General features: G+C 42.5%; 1 protein-coding gene across 3 annotated transcripts in view; it reads right to left on the reverse strand.

The window, feature by feature from the left end:
* Positions 1 to 15,141, reverse strand: part of vps13a (vacuolar protein sorting 13 homolog A) — a 283,176-nt gene that overhangs the window by 47,933 nt on the left and 220,102 nt on the right. For all 3 annotated transcript variants that reach the window (XM_078396225.1, XM_078396226.1, XM_078396227.1), the window contains 5 exons: positions 14,351 to 14,493; positions 12,775 to 12,856; positions 12,551 to 12,664; positions 10,376 to 10,451; positions 2,782 to 2,945 (listed from right to left, as the gene is read on the reverse strand). In XM_078396225.1, coding sequence (XP_078252351.1) covers positions 2,782 to 2,945; positions 10,376 to 10,451; positions 12,551 to 12,664; positions 12,775 to 12,856; positions 14,351 to 14,493 — 579 coding nt within the window. The remainder of the gene's footprint in view (positions 1 to 2,781; positions 2,946 to 10,375; positions 10,452 to 12,550; positions 12,665 to 12,774; positions 12,857 to 14,350; positions 14,494 to 15,141) is intronic.

Raw genomic sequence — 15,141 nt, forward strand, 5'->3', positions numbered from 1 at the left:
GGAAAATATAGAATAGATCATTGTTAGCTCGGAGAACGTAACAACAAAGCGAATAGAGATAAAATGTAGGCGGAGAAAGTCAGACTGGTCAGAGAACTGGGAAGGTGGAGGGATGGAGAGAGAGAAAGCAAGGGTTGCCTGAAGTTAGAGAAGTCAATGTTCATACTGCTGGGGTGTAAGCTGCCCAAGCAAAATATGAGGTCCTGTTCCTCCAATTTGCACTGTGCCTCACTCTGACAATGAAGGAGGCCCAGGACAGAAATGTCAGTGTGGGAATGGGAGGGGGAGATAAAGTGTTTAGAAACCAGGAGATCAGGTAGTTTTAGGCGGACTGAGCTTGATGTTCAGCGAAATGATCGCCAGGCCTGCGCTTGGTCTCGCTGATACATAGGAGTCCGTACCTGGCACAGCAGATACAGTAGATGAGGTTGGAGGAGGTGCAAGTGAAACTCTGCTTCACCTGAAAAGACTGTCAGGCTCCTTGGACGGACTCAAATGGGGAGGTATAGGGACAGCTGTGGCATCTCCTGCAGTTACAGGGGAAAGTACCTGGGAAGAGGGTGGTTTGGGTGGGAAGGAACGAGTTGACCAGGGCATTGCGGACGGAAAAATAAAGATTGGAACATAGCTCCTTGAAAGTGGTAACACAAGTAGAATGGTAAATAATGCATATGGTATGTTTTTGTTCATTGGTCGGGGCATTGAGTGTAAGAGTCGTGAAATCATGATGCCGCATTTGGAGTAATGCATGCAAGTCTGGTCACTCCAGTACAGGAAGGAAGTGGAGGGTTTGGAGAGGGTGCAGAAAAGGTTTATGAAGATGCTGCCTGGGTTAGATATTAGCTATAAGGAGGTTGGCAGACATGGACTGTTTTCTCTGGAATATTTGAGGTTGAGGAGCTTCATACACCACTTCCAGCTCACAAGGTGCACCAGCGTGCCCTTCTTCACCCTCCACACAGTCTAGTTGATGCAGCCGTTGTTGCGGCTCACATTATAGGCCCTGGGGACAGCGCTTTCTTTGACACCACCAACAGGACGCTTGGTCACCATGCAGCTGAACTCCTCCTGTCAGCCATCGCTTTGTCCGCTGCCCCCTCCACCACCACCTCCTCCTCCTTGAGTCACTGACATACTCCACCATGGGAGATGTCAGTGACTATGGGGAAGGAGGAGGATGAGTAAGCGCTGGGGAGAGGGGGGGAAAGAGGCCATGTGGACAGAGTAACGGGAGGAGGAAGTGGTGTTGGAGCAGCGGAACAGTCAAAGCAAAGGCTGAAGCCTGAAGAAAGAGTGGTCTGAAGAAAGAGCTGATGGCAAGGCACTACAAATGCCAGCCAAAACAACAACCATTTCAACCTGGTCGTAGCTGATGAAGAAGGGCTTGCTGGTGCATACCAATCGCATCAGCACCTAGTTATAAGGTGCTGTACATTCCTTACATTTTTAGACTGATCTATGTTCTGAGGAACCACAAATTTAAAGAAAAATCAGATAAATGTGAGAGCTGTACATAGTACAAGTTAGATGAGAGTTAGCAATTATGTATAGTTCTGATTGTCACAAAGAAAGAGCGATGACATTTAGAGATAATTTATAAGGCCAGAGAATTATATGTACATGGGAAGACCAACTGGATCGGGTGTGTTTTCTTTGAACTTCATTACATTTTATGCACTTAGATGTGGGGTTGCTTATCTATTTTCTAAATGAATGAAAACAAGAATATGAAAGAGTAGAGAAAGTTAGGGACTAAAAAAATCAAATTTGTAGCCCAGAACAATAATTATGAAGAAACTAATGGAGTGTTGTTCCTTTATTTTGATGAAATGCGAAGAAGTGGAAGTTATGGTACATACCTCTCCTCAGACTTTACTTAGTTCTTTATTCAATTATAGGCACTGCACTCATGGGGGGTGAAATTTATTGTACTTACTGTAGAATTGATTCACCAGAATTATGCCAAGAGAAAATTATTAAATTATGAGGAAATGGTGCATTGATATGGTTTGTATTTTCTGAAATGGTTAAATTATGTAACTAAGTTAAGTTAGGTGGGGAGGTAATATAACTGAGTATTTAAAATAAATTATTTTAAAGGGTAGAAAAATAAAACAATTTCCTTGATGGACACGTCTGATACAAGGTGAAACTTAAAATTATAGCTTACTGGTTGAAGATTTCTTTACACAAACCCAAGAGGAGGCCAGCAAATTTGAGGTCCAAAGAACCAATTGATAAAGGCTATTGATCGATTTTATTGCAGCGTAGGATATCGAAAGAAATGGAGGAATTATCCATGGTATAATTTTATTTCCTTGAGGACATTGTAGATTTAGCAGAAAAGTATACTCTGATCAGAGGGTTAAACTACAAGGCCAGATTGCACAAAGTGCTGCATTCTGTAGAATCTGAAGCATTTACAAATTAATTTCTTCAAATTTGAGATATTAAGGGGATCTGATCATATAAATTGAGAGAAACTATCTTACTGTTTAAAGTGTGAAGATTTGAAACATAAGTAAAAGTCAAAGCCTGTCATTAAGACCAAAGACAATTACACCAAAACAATGGTGTGGAACACAATTCTACAAAGAACAGAAGATGCTTAAAATACGTGAATACTACATCTGGAATTTAAATATTAAGAGATTTGGGGCGAGGTAGAGGTTTACTTTAACAGACTTGCAGAATGTGTTTGAGAAAATAAATAACCTGTCTTCAACTTCAGAATCGGTTTCTGTTGCACGCTGTTAGAAAAAGTAATTCAGCACATCCTACCGATACCAAGCCTTTTCCTCCACGTGTAATTCCTTCTTTGATTCCACTTGGTTGCTTGTTCATGGCCTCCCTACGTCTCTGCTGGTATTCTTCGTCCATTGTTATGGCGGCTACTCCTTTTGCCATTGCACCAGTTATCCTCGATGCAGCACCTGCAATACCACCTGCAGGTAGATTTTAGAATCAGTAAAATGCGAATCAAAGTTCTTATTTTGGTCTACTTTAGCAAATCTTGCGCATTGATTATTTCCATGTTACCAAAATGCAAGAAATCAGGAGTTTGCAAGTTGAAGCTCAAAGGCGTTAAACTTCAAAAGCAACAAACTGATCACTAACTCAGCAAATAACAATTACATACAGTGCCCTCCATAATGTTTGGGACAAAGACCCATCATTTATTTATTTGCCTCTGTACTCCACAATTTGAGATTTGTAATAGAAAAAAATCACATGTGGTTAAAGTGCACATTGTCAGATTTTATTAAAGGATATTTTTATACATTTTGGTTTCACCATGTAGAAATTACAGCTGTGTTTGTACATAGTCCCGTCCCCCCCATTTCAGGGCACCACAATGTTTGAGACACATGGCTTCACAGGTGTTTGTAATTGCTCAGGTGTGTTTAAATGTCTCCTTAATGCAGGTATGAGAGCTCTCAGCACCTGTATATCCACACATCAGTTTCCTGTGCAAATTCATTGAGAGCGTCCCTTGCCTGCTGCATCCATTTCACCTTGCTTTTCAAGTTCATCTGCAGGTAGTGGTAACTGTTTCAATGCTTCATATTCTTCATTGATTTCATCCTTGAGAAGGTTAAATTGAATCATGTTGAATCGTACGTCATGCACCTTTTCACCTGATTTCATTAGCTCTTTAGTGCTTTCCATTAACCTGTCAGCTTGTTCACATTTACTTTTCTTCATCTTTTCATGTTTCTCAAAGAGCAAGCCACGGCCTATAAGCTTGATAGTTCTCTTCTCCACTTTAGACCTTAGTCCGATGTCGCCACCTCTTTGTCGTAATCAAATTTAACGCAGATAATGATACCGTTCGTGTTGACTTCAAACTTTAGCAACAAACAATTGTTCTAATGTTAATCGCTACACAAAACTTCAGTCTCCTTCCCAGAGCTAATTAAAACTATAAATAGCTCTTAAGAGACAGGTTTATGTTTCACTCACCGAGGATAGCTCTTGATCTATTCTCCGGTTGAGAAAGTTCTTGCAATAAATAACTCCAGGTCAGTTAAGCTCCTATGCATTGTCATTCACGAAGGTAAGTTCTTGTGCTTTCGATCCTGAAGAGTAGATTCTTAAGCTGAATCGCTCCAGCTAAGATAGATTCTTACGATGTGTTACGGCAGCTTCATCTTCCCTATAAAGACTTCAAGCTTACCGCTGACAAAAGAACGGGAGTGATACTTATTCACGCAAATAACAACAGAGATCTTCACGATATTTCAGTTAGTTAGTCGTTTATTTGAAGTTGCAATAAAAACATATTGACATATCTCCTGTCATTAACTTGATAAGAATCTAATATCTTATCGTCGTTCCTTCGTGACCTATACGGACTTACTAGACCCTATATCCAGTAGGCTCTTCTCGTATATTCTATGGCAGCCAAGATCCCTGTCTAAGCTGCTCCGATGACACAATAAAGCATTACGTCAGTGCTGGAAGAATTTATACTCATAACCCTAGCCACACCTCTGGGTCCTCCCAGACCTATATGTAAGCTTAATATTAAACTCAAGACAACCTCTTGGTGTCTAAAAAATAATACAGCAGGGTACAAAGTAATAGAATCTGCTAAAATAGCTAATAAACACAAAATGGCTCCTACACTGCTAAAGCAACAAGTTTTTCAAAGCTAAAAAATGGTCAATTCTTGAGTGGCTGTCAATCACCCGATATGAACCCAATTGAGCATGCCTTTTATATGCTGAAGAGAAAACTGAAGGGGACTAGCCCCCAAAACAAGCATAAGCTAAAGATGGCTGCAATACAGGCCTGGCAGAGCATCACCAGACAGAGCATCACCAGAGAAGACACCCAGCAACTGGGGATGTCCATGAATCGCAGACTTCAAGCAGTCATTGCATGCAAAGGATATGCAACAAAATACTAAACATGGCTACGTTCACTTACATGACATTGCTGTGTCCCAAACATTATGGTGCCCTGAAATGGGGGGGACTATGTATAAACACTGCTGTAATTTCTACATGGTGAAACCAAAATGTATAAAAATGGCCTTTATTAAAATCTGACAATGTGCACTTTAGCCACATGTGATTTTTTAAATTACAAATCTTAAATTGGGGAGTATAGAGGCAAATAAATAAATGATGGGTCTTTGTCCAAACATTATGGAGGGCACTGTATGTACTTTGGCACTGTTTGCGGATGACACGAAGCTGGGGGGCAGTGTTAGCTGTGAGGAGGATGCTAGGAGTCTGCAACATGATAGGTTAGACAATAGACAATAGGTACAGGAGTAGGCCATTCAGCCCTTCGAGCCAGCACCGCCATTCAATGCGATCATGGCTGATCACTCTCAATCAGTTAGGTGAGTGGGCAAATGCATGGCAGATGCAGTATAATGTGGATAAATGTGAGGTTATCCACTTTGGTGGCAAGAACAGGAAAGCAGACTATTATCTGAATGGTGGCCGATTAGGAAAAGGGGAGATGCAACGAGACCTGGATGTCGTGGTACACCAGTCATTGAAAGTAGGCATGCAGGTGCAGCAGGCAGTGAAGAAAGCGAATGGTATGTTCGCATTCATAGCGAGGGGATTTGAGTATAGGAGCAGGGAGGTTCTGCTGCAGTTGTACAGGGCATTGGTGAGACCACACCTGGAGTATTGCGTACAGTTTTGGTCTCCTAATCTGAGGAAAGACATTCTTGCCATAGAGGGAGTACAGAGAAGGTTCACCAGATTGATTCCTGGGATGGCAGGACTTTCATATGAAGAAAGACTGGATAGACTCGGCTTGTACTCGCTGGAATTTAGAAGATTGAGGGGGGATCTTATAGAAACTTACAAAATTCTTAAGGGGTTGGACAGGCTAGATGCAGGAAGATTGTTCCTGATGTTGGGGAAGTCCAGAACAAGGGGTCACAGTTTAAGGATAAAGGGGAAGTCATTTAGGACCGAGATGAGAAAGTTTTTTTTCACACAGAGAAATCTGTGGAACTCTCTGCCACAGAAGGTATTTGACGCCAGTTCATTGGCTATATTTAAGAGGGAGTTAGATGTGGCCCTTGTGGCTAGAGGGATCAGGGGGTATGGAGAGAAGGCAGGTACAGGTTACTGAGCTGGATGATCAGCCATGATCATATTGAATGGCCGTGCAGGCTCGAAGGGCCGAATGGCCTACTCCTGCACCTATTTTCTATGTTTTTCTATGTAAAAAAGTTCTGGATGAATGAATTCAAGCTTCTTGCTGCTGCCAATTGAACTCCACACTTTTGCCTGTGGCCTTCTGTATATTGTTACAAGACCCAATGCAAGCTTGAGGAAAATTAGTTTATCTTCCTTCGCGGCAATTTAATGCCTTCCAGGAGCTGCACCTAATTCTCCATTTTAGGAAGCCCACATTATCTGTGTGCATCACAACTGGCCATCTTTGTCCACTATTATTTTGTTTTTGTTTTCTTTTTCTCTATAAATAGTTTGGACTGCTGGGACTGTACCGAGGTCATACCAATAAGAACACATTACCCACCTTGTAATGATCTCATTTGGACACCAAATTAGAAATAATCTCTTTGTTTCACTGACCGTCACCCTCTATACTACTAAAAATTAACATATTTTCTTTGCAGTACTGATCAAAGGTCTTAGACTGAAAGCCTTGACTGCTTCTCTTCCCAAGAAGACAAGGCTGTCATCGTTGCCAAACGTACCTCAACAAAGTACTGAGTAAAGGATCTGAATACTTATGTAAATATGATATTTCAGTTATTTATTTTTAATTACTTTGCAATTACTCTCGTTTGTTTGTTCCTGAACTACAGACAAAACGGTACACAATTTTAGGCCCACCTTACTCACCGTCGTCCCTTTGTTGCTAACGGAAGGTTTCATTGAAATTGGTGTTATATTTTTAAAGTTATTCACATTTTAAAGTTTAAATCTATCTCCTAGGAAGGGAGGGGGGATAAGGGGGTTGAGGGTGATGGAGTGGGGGGGGAGGGGATGGATGAGGGAAGGATGAGGGTGAGGGGGGGATGAGGGGGGAGGGGTGAGGGAAGGATGAGGGATGAGGGGGGAGGGATGAGGGGGGAGGGATGAGGGGGGAGGGATGAGGGGGGAGGGATGAGGGGGAGGGATGAGGGGGAGGGATGAGGGGGAAGGATGAGGGGGAAGGATGAGGGGGGAAAGGGATGAGGGGGGGAGGGATGAGGGGGGGAGGGATGAGGGGGGGAGGGATGAGGGGGGGAGGGATGAGGGGGGGAGGGATGAGGGGGGGAGGGATGAGGGGGGGAGGGATGAGGGGGGGAGGGATGAGGGGGGGAGGGATGAGGGGGGGAGGGATGAGGGGGGGAGGGATGAGGGGGGGAGGGATGAGGGGGGGAGGGATGAGGGGGGAGGGATGAGGGGGGAGGGATGAGGGGGAGGGATGAGGGGGGAGGGATGAGGGGGGAGGGATGAGGGGGGAGGGATGAGGGGGAGGGATGAGGGGGAGGGATGAGGGGGAGGGATGAGGGGGGAGGGATGAGGGGAGGAGGGATGAGGGGGGAGGGATGAGGGATGGGGGAGGGATGAGGGGGGAGGGATAAAGGGGGGAGGGATGAGGGGGGAGCGATGAGGGATGGGGGGAGGGATGAGGGATGGGGGTAGGGATGAGGGGGGAGGGATGAGGGGGAGAGGTGGAGGGGGAGGGGTGGGGGCGAGAGGTGGAGGGGGACAGGTGGAGGGGGAGAGGTGGAGGGGGAGAGGTGGAGGGGGAGAGGTGGAGGGGGAGAGGTGGAGGGGAGAGGTGGAGGGGGAGAGGTGGAGGGGGAGAGGTGGAGGGGGAGAGGTGGAGGGGGAGAGGTGGAGGGGGAGAGGTGGAGAGGGGGAGAGGTGGAGGGGGAGAGGTGGAGGGGGAGAGGTGGAGGGGAGAGGTGGAGGGGAGAGGTGGAGGGGGAGAGGTGGAGGGGGAGAGGGGAGGGGGAGAGAGAGGGGAGGGGAGTGGTGGGAGGGTGAGTGGTGGGAGAGAGGGGAGGGGAGAGTGGGGAGGGAGTGAGGGGTGGGGTGAGAGGTGGGGGGGTGAGGGTGAGGAGGGGGAGGGGGTGAGAGGAGGGGAGGGGGAGAGGGAGGGGAGGGGAGAGGAGGGGTGTGGGGGGGGGGGGAGTGGAGGGGGAGTGGTGGGGGGGAGTGGTGGGGAGGGAGAGAAGAGGGGAGGGGGAGGAGGGGAGGGGGAGAGGAAGGGAGGGGGAGAGGAGGGGAGGGGGAGAGGAGGGGAGGGGGAGAGGAGGGGGAGAGGAGCGGGAGGGGGAGAGGAGGGGAGGAGGAGAGGAGGGGAGGGGAGGGGGGGAGAGGAGGGGAGGTGGAGGAGGAGGGCAGAGGAGGGGGGGAGAGGAGGGGAGGGGGAGAGGAGAGGGTGCTGCACCAATGCAGGAGAGGTTTGGGCCCAACGGGTCCACTTGGTCAAGTATAAAAATAAATGCTTGCGTTGATATAAGCCATGAGAAGCTTTGCACCAAAGTTAGTGCCCCTACAAAGGCCAGTTTCTTAGTTATTGAGGCCTTGATTACCCAACATTAATTCATTCATTGAGGTGTAGTTATCACTGTGTATGCCTGATGCATACGGACCAAAACAATTGATGTGCATTTATCATTGCTAACACAATACAATAGAACGATACAATAGAACTTTATTCATCCCAGAAGGGAAATTGATCTGCCATTAGTCATAAAACACAAGATGCATGAAACATAAAATTAAAGTGACGAATGGAAAGGATTGGGGATGTGCGAAGATTTGGGGGCAGGGGAGGGGGTGGGGTGAAGGGTGTTAATCTACTCCACAGCAGAAGGGAGAGGAGTTGTGCAGTTTGATAGCCACAGGGAACAAGGATCTCCTGTGGCATTCTGTACTGCATCTTGGTGGAACCAATCTGTTGCTGAAGGTACTCCTCAGGTTGGCTAGTGTGTCTGTATTGTCCAAGATGCTCCACAGTTTGAGCATCCTGCCCTTCAAGACCATCACCCATGAATCCAACCCCGCCCCCAGGATGGAGCCAGCCTTCCTGATGAGTTTGTTAATCCTGTTGGCGTCCGTGACCTTTGCCCTGCTGCCCCATGACACGACAGCGAAGAAAATGGCACTGGCTACCACAGATTAGTAGAACATCGGCAGCACCTTGCTGCGGACGTTGAAGGAGCGGAGCCTTCTCAAAAAGTACAGTCGGCTTAGTCCCTTCTTGTAAAGGGTCTCAGTGTTCCTGGACCAGTCCAGTTTACTGTCCAGGTACACTCCAAGGTATATGTACCTATATACCTAAGCTATATATCAGTCAATTTTTAAGATTAGACACTACAAGTGCCCATTAAAAAAATTTGCAAAGGATGATCCTCATTCCCAAGGGATCACCACACTGACAACTTCGTACACCTAAAATCTGACTGTGCAATAGCATGAAAAATGTAACAAATGCAATACCACTGTGAAGTGAACCAGATATCAAAATCTTTTGCTTGCAGTAAATATACAGGAGAAAGGCAGAGTGTTATAAGTTAACTCAAAATAGCAGCATTAAATAGACAGAAATAACAATGATTTTTTTTGGCATGTTTACATAAAGGACTATGAGGACAGTTTTGTGGAAATTCCAATCAAGTAACACTGAATTAGGGACATTAAAGTAGTGAATCTTCCGGACCAGATAGATTCCACTTCCTGATTTGCAAAAAAGCAAAGAACGTAGCTTAAGCCTTATAATATATATATTTTTTGAATTCTCCATTTCAGAATCATTCTTTTAGATTAGAAAAGTGCCTGTTTAAGTGAGGAAAAACTTTGGATCTCAAAGATACAGCAGAAAACTTTCCAACTATTTAAAATCAATCATTCAACTTTTACGGTGACTTAATGCATATAAAAATTATTTGGATGATTAGAAGAAATCTACTAAAAGTGATACCAAGTTAACTATACATAATAATAATAATAATAATATATTTATTTTATATAGCGCCTTAACACATGCACAAAGCGCTTTACAAATACAATTAACATAGAAACAAACAGACAAACAGACAAACTATCCTGACGGAAAAGCGGCGAATAATCAACGCCAGCGTCCTCTCACGTCAGGGTCCGGCAGTAGACATTAAAGACATTATAGGGCTATACATAATCACCACCCTCGTCACATGATATATTTCTCACATTGAATATTAAAAACATTCTACATTTCAATCCAATTAAGATACTTATAGGCAGTCAAAAGTCAACCACTTTGGAGTGTGACTAGAGTCACATATGGGTTAGAGTCAGCAAGGATAACTTCTGATAGAAATATTTTGTAAGACCTGAGCAAATCTTTATCAAAAGAAGCACTTTGAGAAACAAGACAATTTACGAGTACATACCAACAGCACCTCCAACTAATGCCTTTACACCCAATGCCATTCCTTCCATGAACTCTTCGGGTCCTTGAATTGCTCCCTATGGAGAAAAAAAGTTAGCATGACTTAAAATGTACCAACTTGATAGCATGCATTTTGCACTGTTCCTGGTATTTCATATAAACCAAAGAGTGACATATATACACAAAATGCTGGAGTAATTCAGCGTGTCAGACGGCATCTCTGGAGAACATGGATAAGTGATGTTTTGGGTCAGGACCTTTCTTCAAACTGATTGCAGGGGAAAGTGGGAATGAAACCTAAAAGATAGAAGGAACTGGACAAATCACAGCCAGCAACAGATGACCTCAGATGAGGGGGTTCCATCATTAGCAAATTGTTGGACAATGGCTCGAGATAGAAACAGGTGTGAACCCAAAAGGCTTGCAAACTGTGAAGATAATTGAAGGGAATTTGGCGGAAGCAGTGGGGGACAAAGAAACCACTGTAAGGTCAGCCGGGGATCCGAGGAAGGGAGTGGGGGTAGGGTATGGTGGGGAAAGGGAGGGATGGGGGAAGAAAAGGGAGGGACATGTTTGTAGAAGTTACCTAAAATTGGAGAATGTAATGTTCATACCATTGGGTTCTCCGCTACCAAAGCAGAATATGAGGTGCTGTTCCTACAGTTTGTATGTGGCCTCATCTGACAATGGAGGAGACCCAAGACTGAAAGGTCAGTATCAGAATGGTTAGCAATTGGAGATCCTGCAAGCCTTGGCAGAACGAACGTAAGTGTTTAGCAAAGCAGTCACTGGGTCTATGCTTGGTCTCGCCAATGTACAAAAAGCCACAATGGGGAACAATGCAGTGGATGAGGTTGGAGGAGGTGTTTGTGATCTGCTGTCTCACCTGGAAGGACTGCTGGGGTCCCTGGATGAATGTGGATTGGGGAGGTATAGGGCCAGGTGTTACATCTCTTGCCCTTGTACTCTCTCATCTATGCCACAATTAATCATTTTGAATGTTTGCATAATGTTATTAATCTCCTTGATAGATTTGCCACTTGGTAGGGTTGAGGAAGGGCTCAACCACCTTTTGAACTAGCTCTGGGGAGTAGCTTGTCAGCTTTGATTAGTCAGCTGAGAGCCAGCCTCCCACAAGAAGATCTGCTCCATAAGTGTCATGGGTGACTTGACAGTCAGTGGAAAATTGTCCCATTTTTCATTCACTTGTTCAACATACAATAGCCGACTCAATGCTGTCTCAATGTTAACCATAAACTTCATTCCTGTTGAATATCAGAGCAAAATAAGACAAGGCGGTGGAGTAACTCAACAGGTCAGGCAGCATCTCTTTAATAGCCCTCAGACTATCCTTGACCAGACTGTGCTGGCTTTACCTTGCACTAAATGTTATTCCTTTATCATGTATCCATACACTGTGAATGGATTGATTGTAATCATGTATTGTCTTTCTGCTGACTGGTTAGCACGCAACAAAAAACTTTTCACTGTTCCTCCATACACATGACAATAAACTAAACTGAACTTTTCAGCAGCTACATTAGCAGAGGCATGATCCATAATTATTGACATGCTAACGATGTTCTCACTTGCAAATGGTGGGCAAGGAACAATTGTCTTCATGGAGACAATTACCTTGTTACCATGCTTTTAACATTCATCATCTCAGCGTCTTTACCTGTGCCAATTACACAAACAATGCCAAATCAAATATATATGCCATTTCTCAGTCTCCATCTTTTGTCTGCAAATACCTATTTTCTTCAACTTATGCAAAAAATTGTATCCAAAGTTTTCTAATACCCAATTCACACTTCCCACAGCTTGGGCTTCTTGTATTTTATGAAAATAAATTAATTTATAAAATCTAAAAAAATATTTTTTTACTTCACCAAAAATTAGAATCGGGTCAGATGAATAATAGGTAACACATTAGAAAACTATATACGAATTACTGCTTAAAGAACAGCAATGTGAATGTCACCAAAAAGGTAACAGCTTACTAATAAATGATTCAGTAGCATTTTCAGATATTAACATTGGCATTCATTTTTAATGAATAAATATGAAAACAGAATAATTAGCACATAATTTCTATCCGTGCTTATTTTTGCTAAAGAATACACTTATTACATAGTTTGAAGATGCATGTTAAATAGCTTGAAAAATATCTGACCTGATAAGGTTCGTAGAAAAACGCTTCTACTCCTTCTGATAAATCTCTGATTAACCCAAAAGGATTCCCTAATACATCAAGTCCAAGAACAAGCACATATAACTGTTTGATTGCCTGGAGGGAAGAAGCGAGAATAATTAATCTCTAACAAGGAGATTATTAAGTAATCGTACTATGGGTAATTCAAAACAATTATTAGAAATTGTATGAAATATAGAACACACCTGTTTAGAATAATGCCTGATAACCTCCCATTGAAGCTGTTGTGTGGTATAAAACTGATGTCTGATTTCAAAAAATGCAAGCCTGTAAAGAGCACCATAATTTAGTAAATAAATATCCAAGTTTTATCTGCATCTCCTGAAAGAACATTTTAATTAAATACAAGGTCATATTTAATTTGTCATTCACCATTTAGTGGTAGTTTCTTATAAATGTTGGGTATAAATGAATGAAATTTTATTATCACATGTGACGTGTTACAGTGAGGTACTTTGTTGTGCATACCCAAGGAATGCAAAGAATCTCCACATATAGGGCACCGACAAATGCAAAGGTAACACAAATGCATGTAAGTGGAAACTTCAGATCTTTTCCAAATCTCTTCAAGCTTTATGATATTAAAAACGCCTTCATATTAAATACAATTGAAAAATTTAAAACCCTTGACATTGAGCCTTAAGTAGCTGAAGCTACTAAGAAAGGGCCAAACATATAAAACAGGAAAAATTCACATTTGCATCAGAATGGAATTCCATCTTAAATTCCATTTCCATCAAAACAAATCAGTTGAAACAATATAGTTTGAATTGATCAGCAAATAAGGGCGGCAGCGGTGGAGTTGCTACCTTACAGCGAATGCAGCGCCAGAGACCCAGGTTCGAGCCTGACGACGGGTACTGTCTGTACGGAGTTTGTACATTCTCCCAGTGACCTGCATAGGTTTTCTGAGAGATCTTTGGTTTCCTCCCACACTCCAGACGTACAGGTTTGTAGGTTAATTGGCTTGGTAAATGTAAACAAAAATTGTCCCTAGTGGGTGTAGGGTAGTGTTAATGTGTGGGGGTCGGCACAGACCCGTGGGCCGAAGGGTCTGTTTCGCGTTGTATCTCTAAATTCAATTAAACTAAAAAAATAGAGCTGGGGTGAAACTAGTAAAACACATTGAACCATGAGAATATAAGGGCATTACAGGACAATGAAATGCAGTGAAGATAGTTAGAATTGTGGAAGATACAAGGCAGAAAATTTACAAGTAGGGTAAATAGATTAAGGAAGTGGAAAATTACAAAATTGGTACATTTTTTAAATTTAGATCACTGTAAACAGAGGTCAATCAACTAAGGTTACAAATTTGATCAACTTGAATGAGATTTTAAGTTGTATTCATCACTTTGTCATTTAATTTAAAACCATTGATAAATTGAATAAGGCCACCATTTAATAACTGCAGCAAATTTGCACCCAGCAACAATAACAAAAAATCTCAAACAATGTCATGAATAATCTTTTACAAACTTTTTGTGAGTTAGCTGTCAAGATAAATACTCCACTCAATTGTTTGACAGTATCATGGACCATTCATATTCACATTAACAAGTGTTGGGCAATAAGCTTATTGAAAGATGGCATCTTCAGCTTTCATGCCTAGATTAGTTACTTAAACATTAAGGTTGCAGCTTGATTTCACAATCTATTGAATACATGAGGATCTCCCATTGACCAACGATGACCAACATAGTAATGCTTCTCTTGAATTATACAAGTTAAACTTCAGAAAGTAAAAAATAATGCACATACTTGAAGACAATATCTTGTACATCAGTCAGAGTCGCTCCAATGCTTTTTAACAAAAGATTCAGAGATTGCATTGTGGCCAATTCTGTTTCTTGCTGTTTGTTACCTTCTTCACTTCCAGAACTGAGAGAAAAGCTCAAATGTAGCTGGGAAAAATAAAATCAGTTTTATACAATAATAATAAAAGGTATTTTTGGACAACAATATAAGTAAAGTATCCAGAAGATCAGATAGCATCTGTGAGGAAAGAAACAGAATTATCAGGTTGGATACACTGATAATTAGCCAGTGATTCCGTAAATGACGAGATGGCTTGCTGCAGTGTTTACAATTTGCATGTTGCAGACTTATGTCTGTGTACCGCAGTAGAGAACTATTGAATGTCCTGGAACTCAGGAAAAGATGGAAACACCTTCACATCTGTTCCATCACCTTAATGCCAGCCATAGCTGGTGTTTGTTCCATGAGCCTATTCATCTGAATTGTTTTCTATAATTAAATGCTAAGTTTAGTTATATTTCTATGTTTATATGTTATCATGTCATTAATACATTTATGATTTATTTGGAAAAAATTCCAGCTTTTAATTTATTAAATCAATTTCAAATGCAAATACGATTTTCTAATTATCATTCGCTTAAAAAGAATGAAACCATCTCTGGGGAATATTGCCTTTGGAAGCTTTGTCCACAGACTGTACAACACTCATGACTCACTATGCTTGTGGGATAGCTGTAGAATTAAAGCTTCAAGACCACTAGTAGCAATGTGGTGAACTGTTGGTGAGCACTGGG

The sequence above is a fragment of the Rhinoraja longicauda genome, chromosome 3 (assembly GCF_053455715.1).
Source record: "Rhinoraja longicauda isolate Sanriku21f chromosome 3, sRhiLon1.1, whole genome shotgun sequence".
Lineage (NCBI taxonomy): Eukaryota > Metazoa > Chordata > Chondrichthyes > Rajiformes > Arhynchobatidae > Rhinoraja > Rhinoraja longicauda.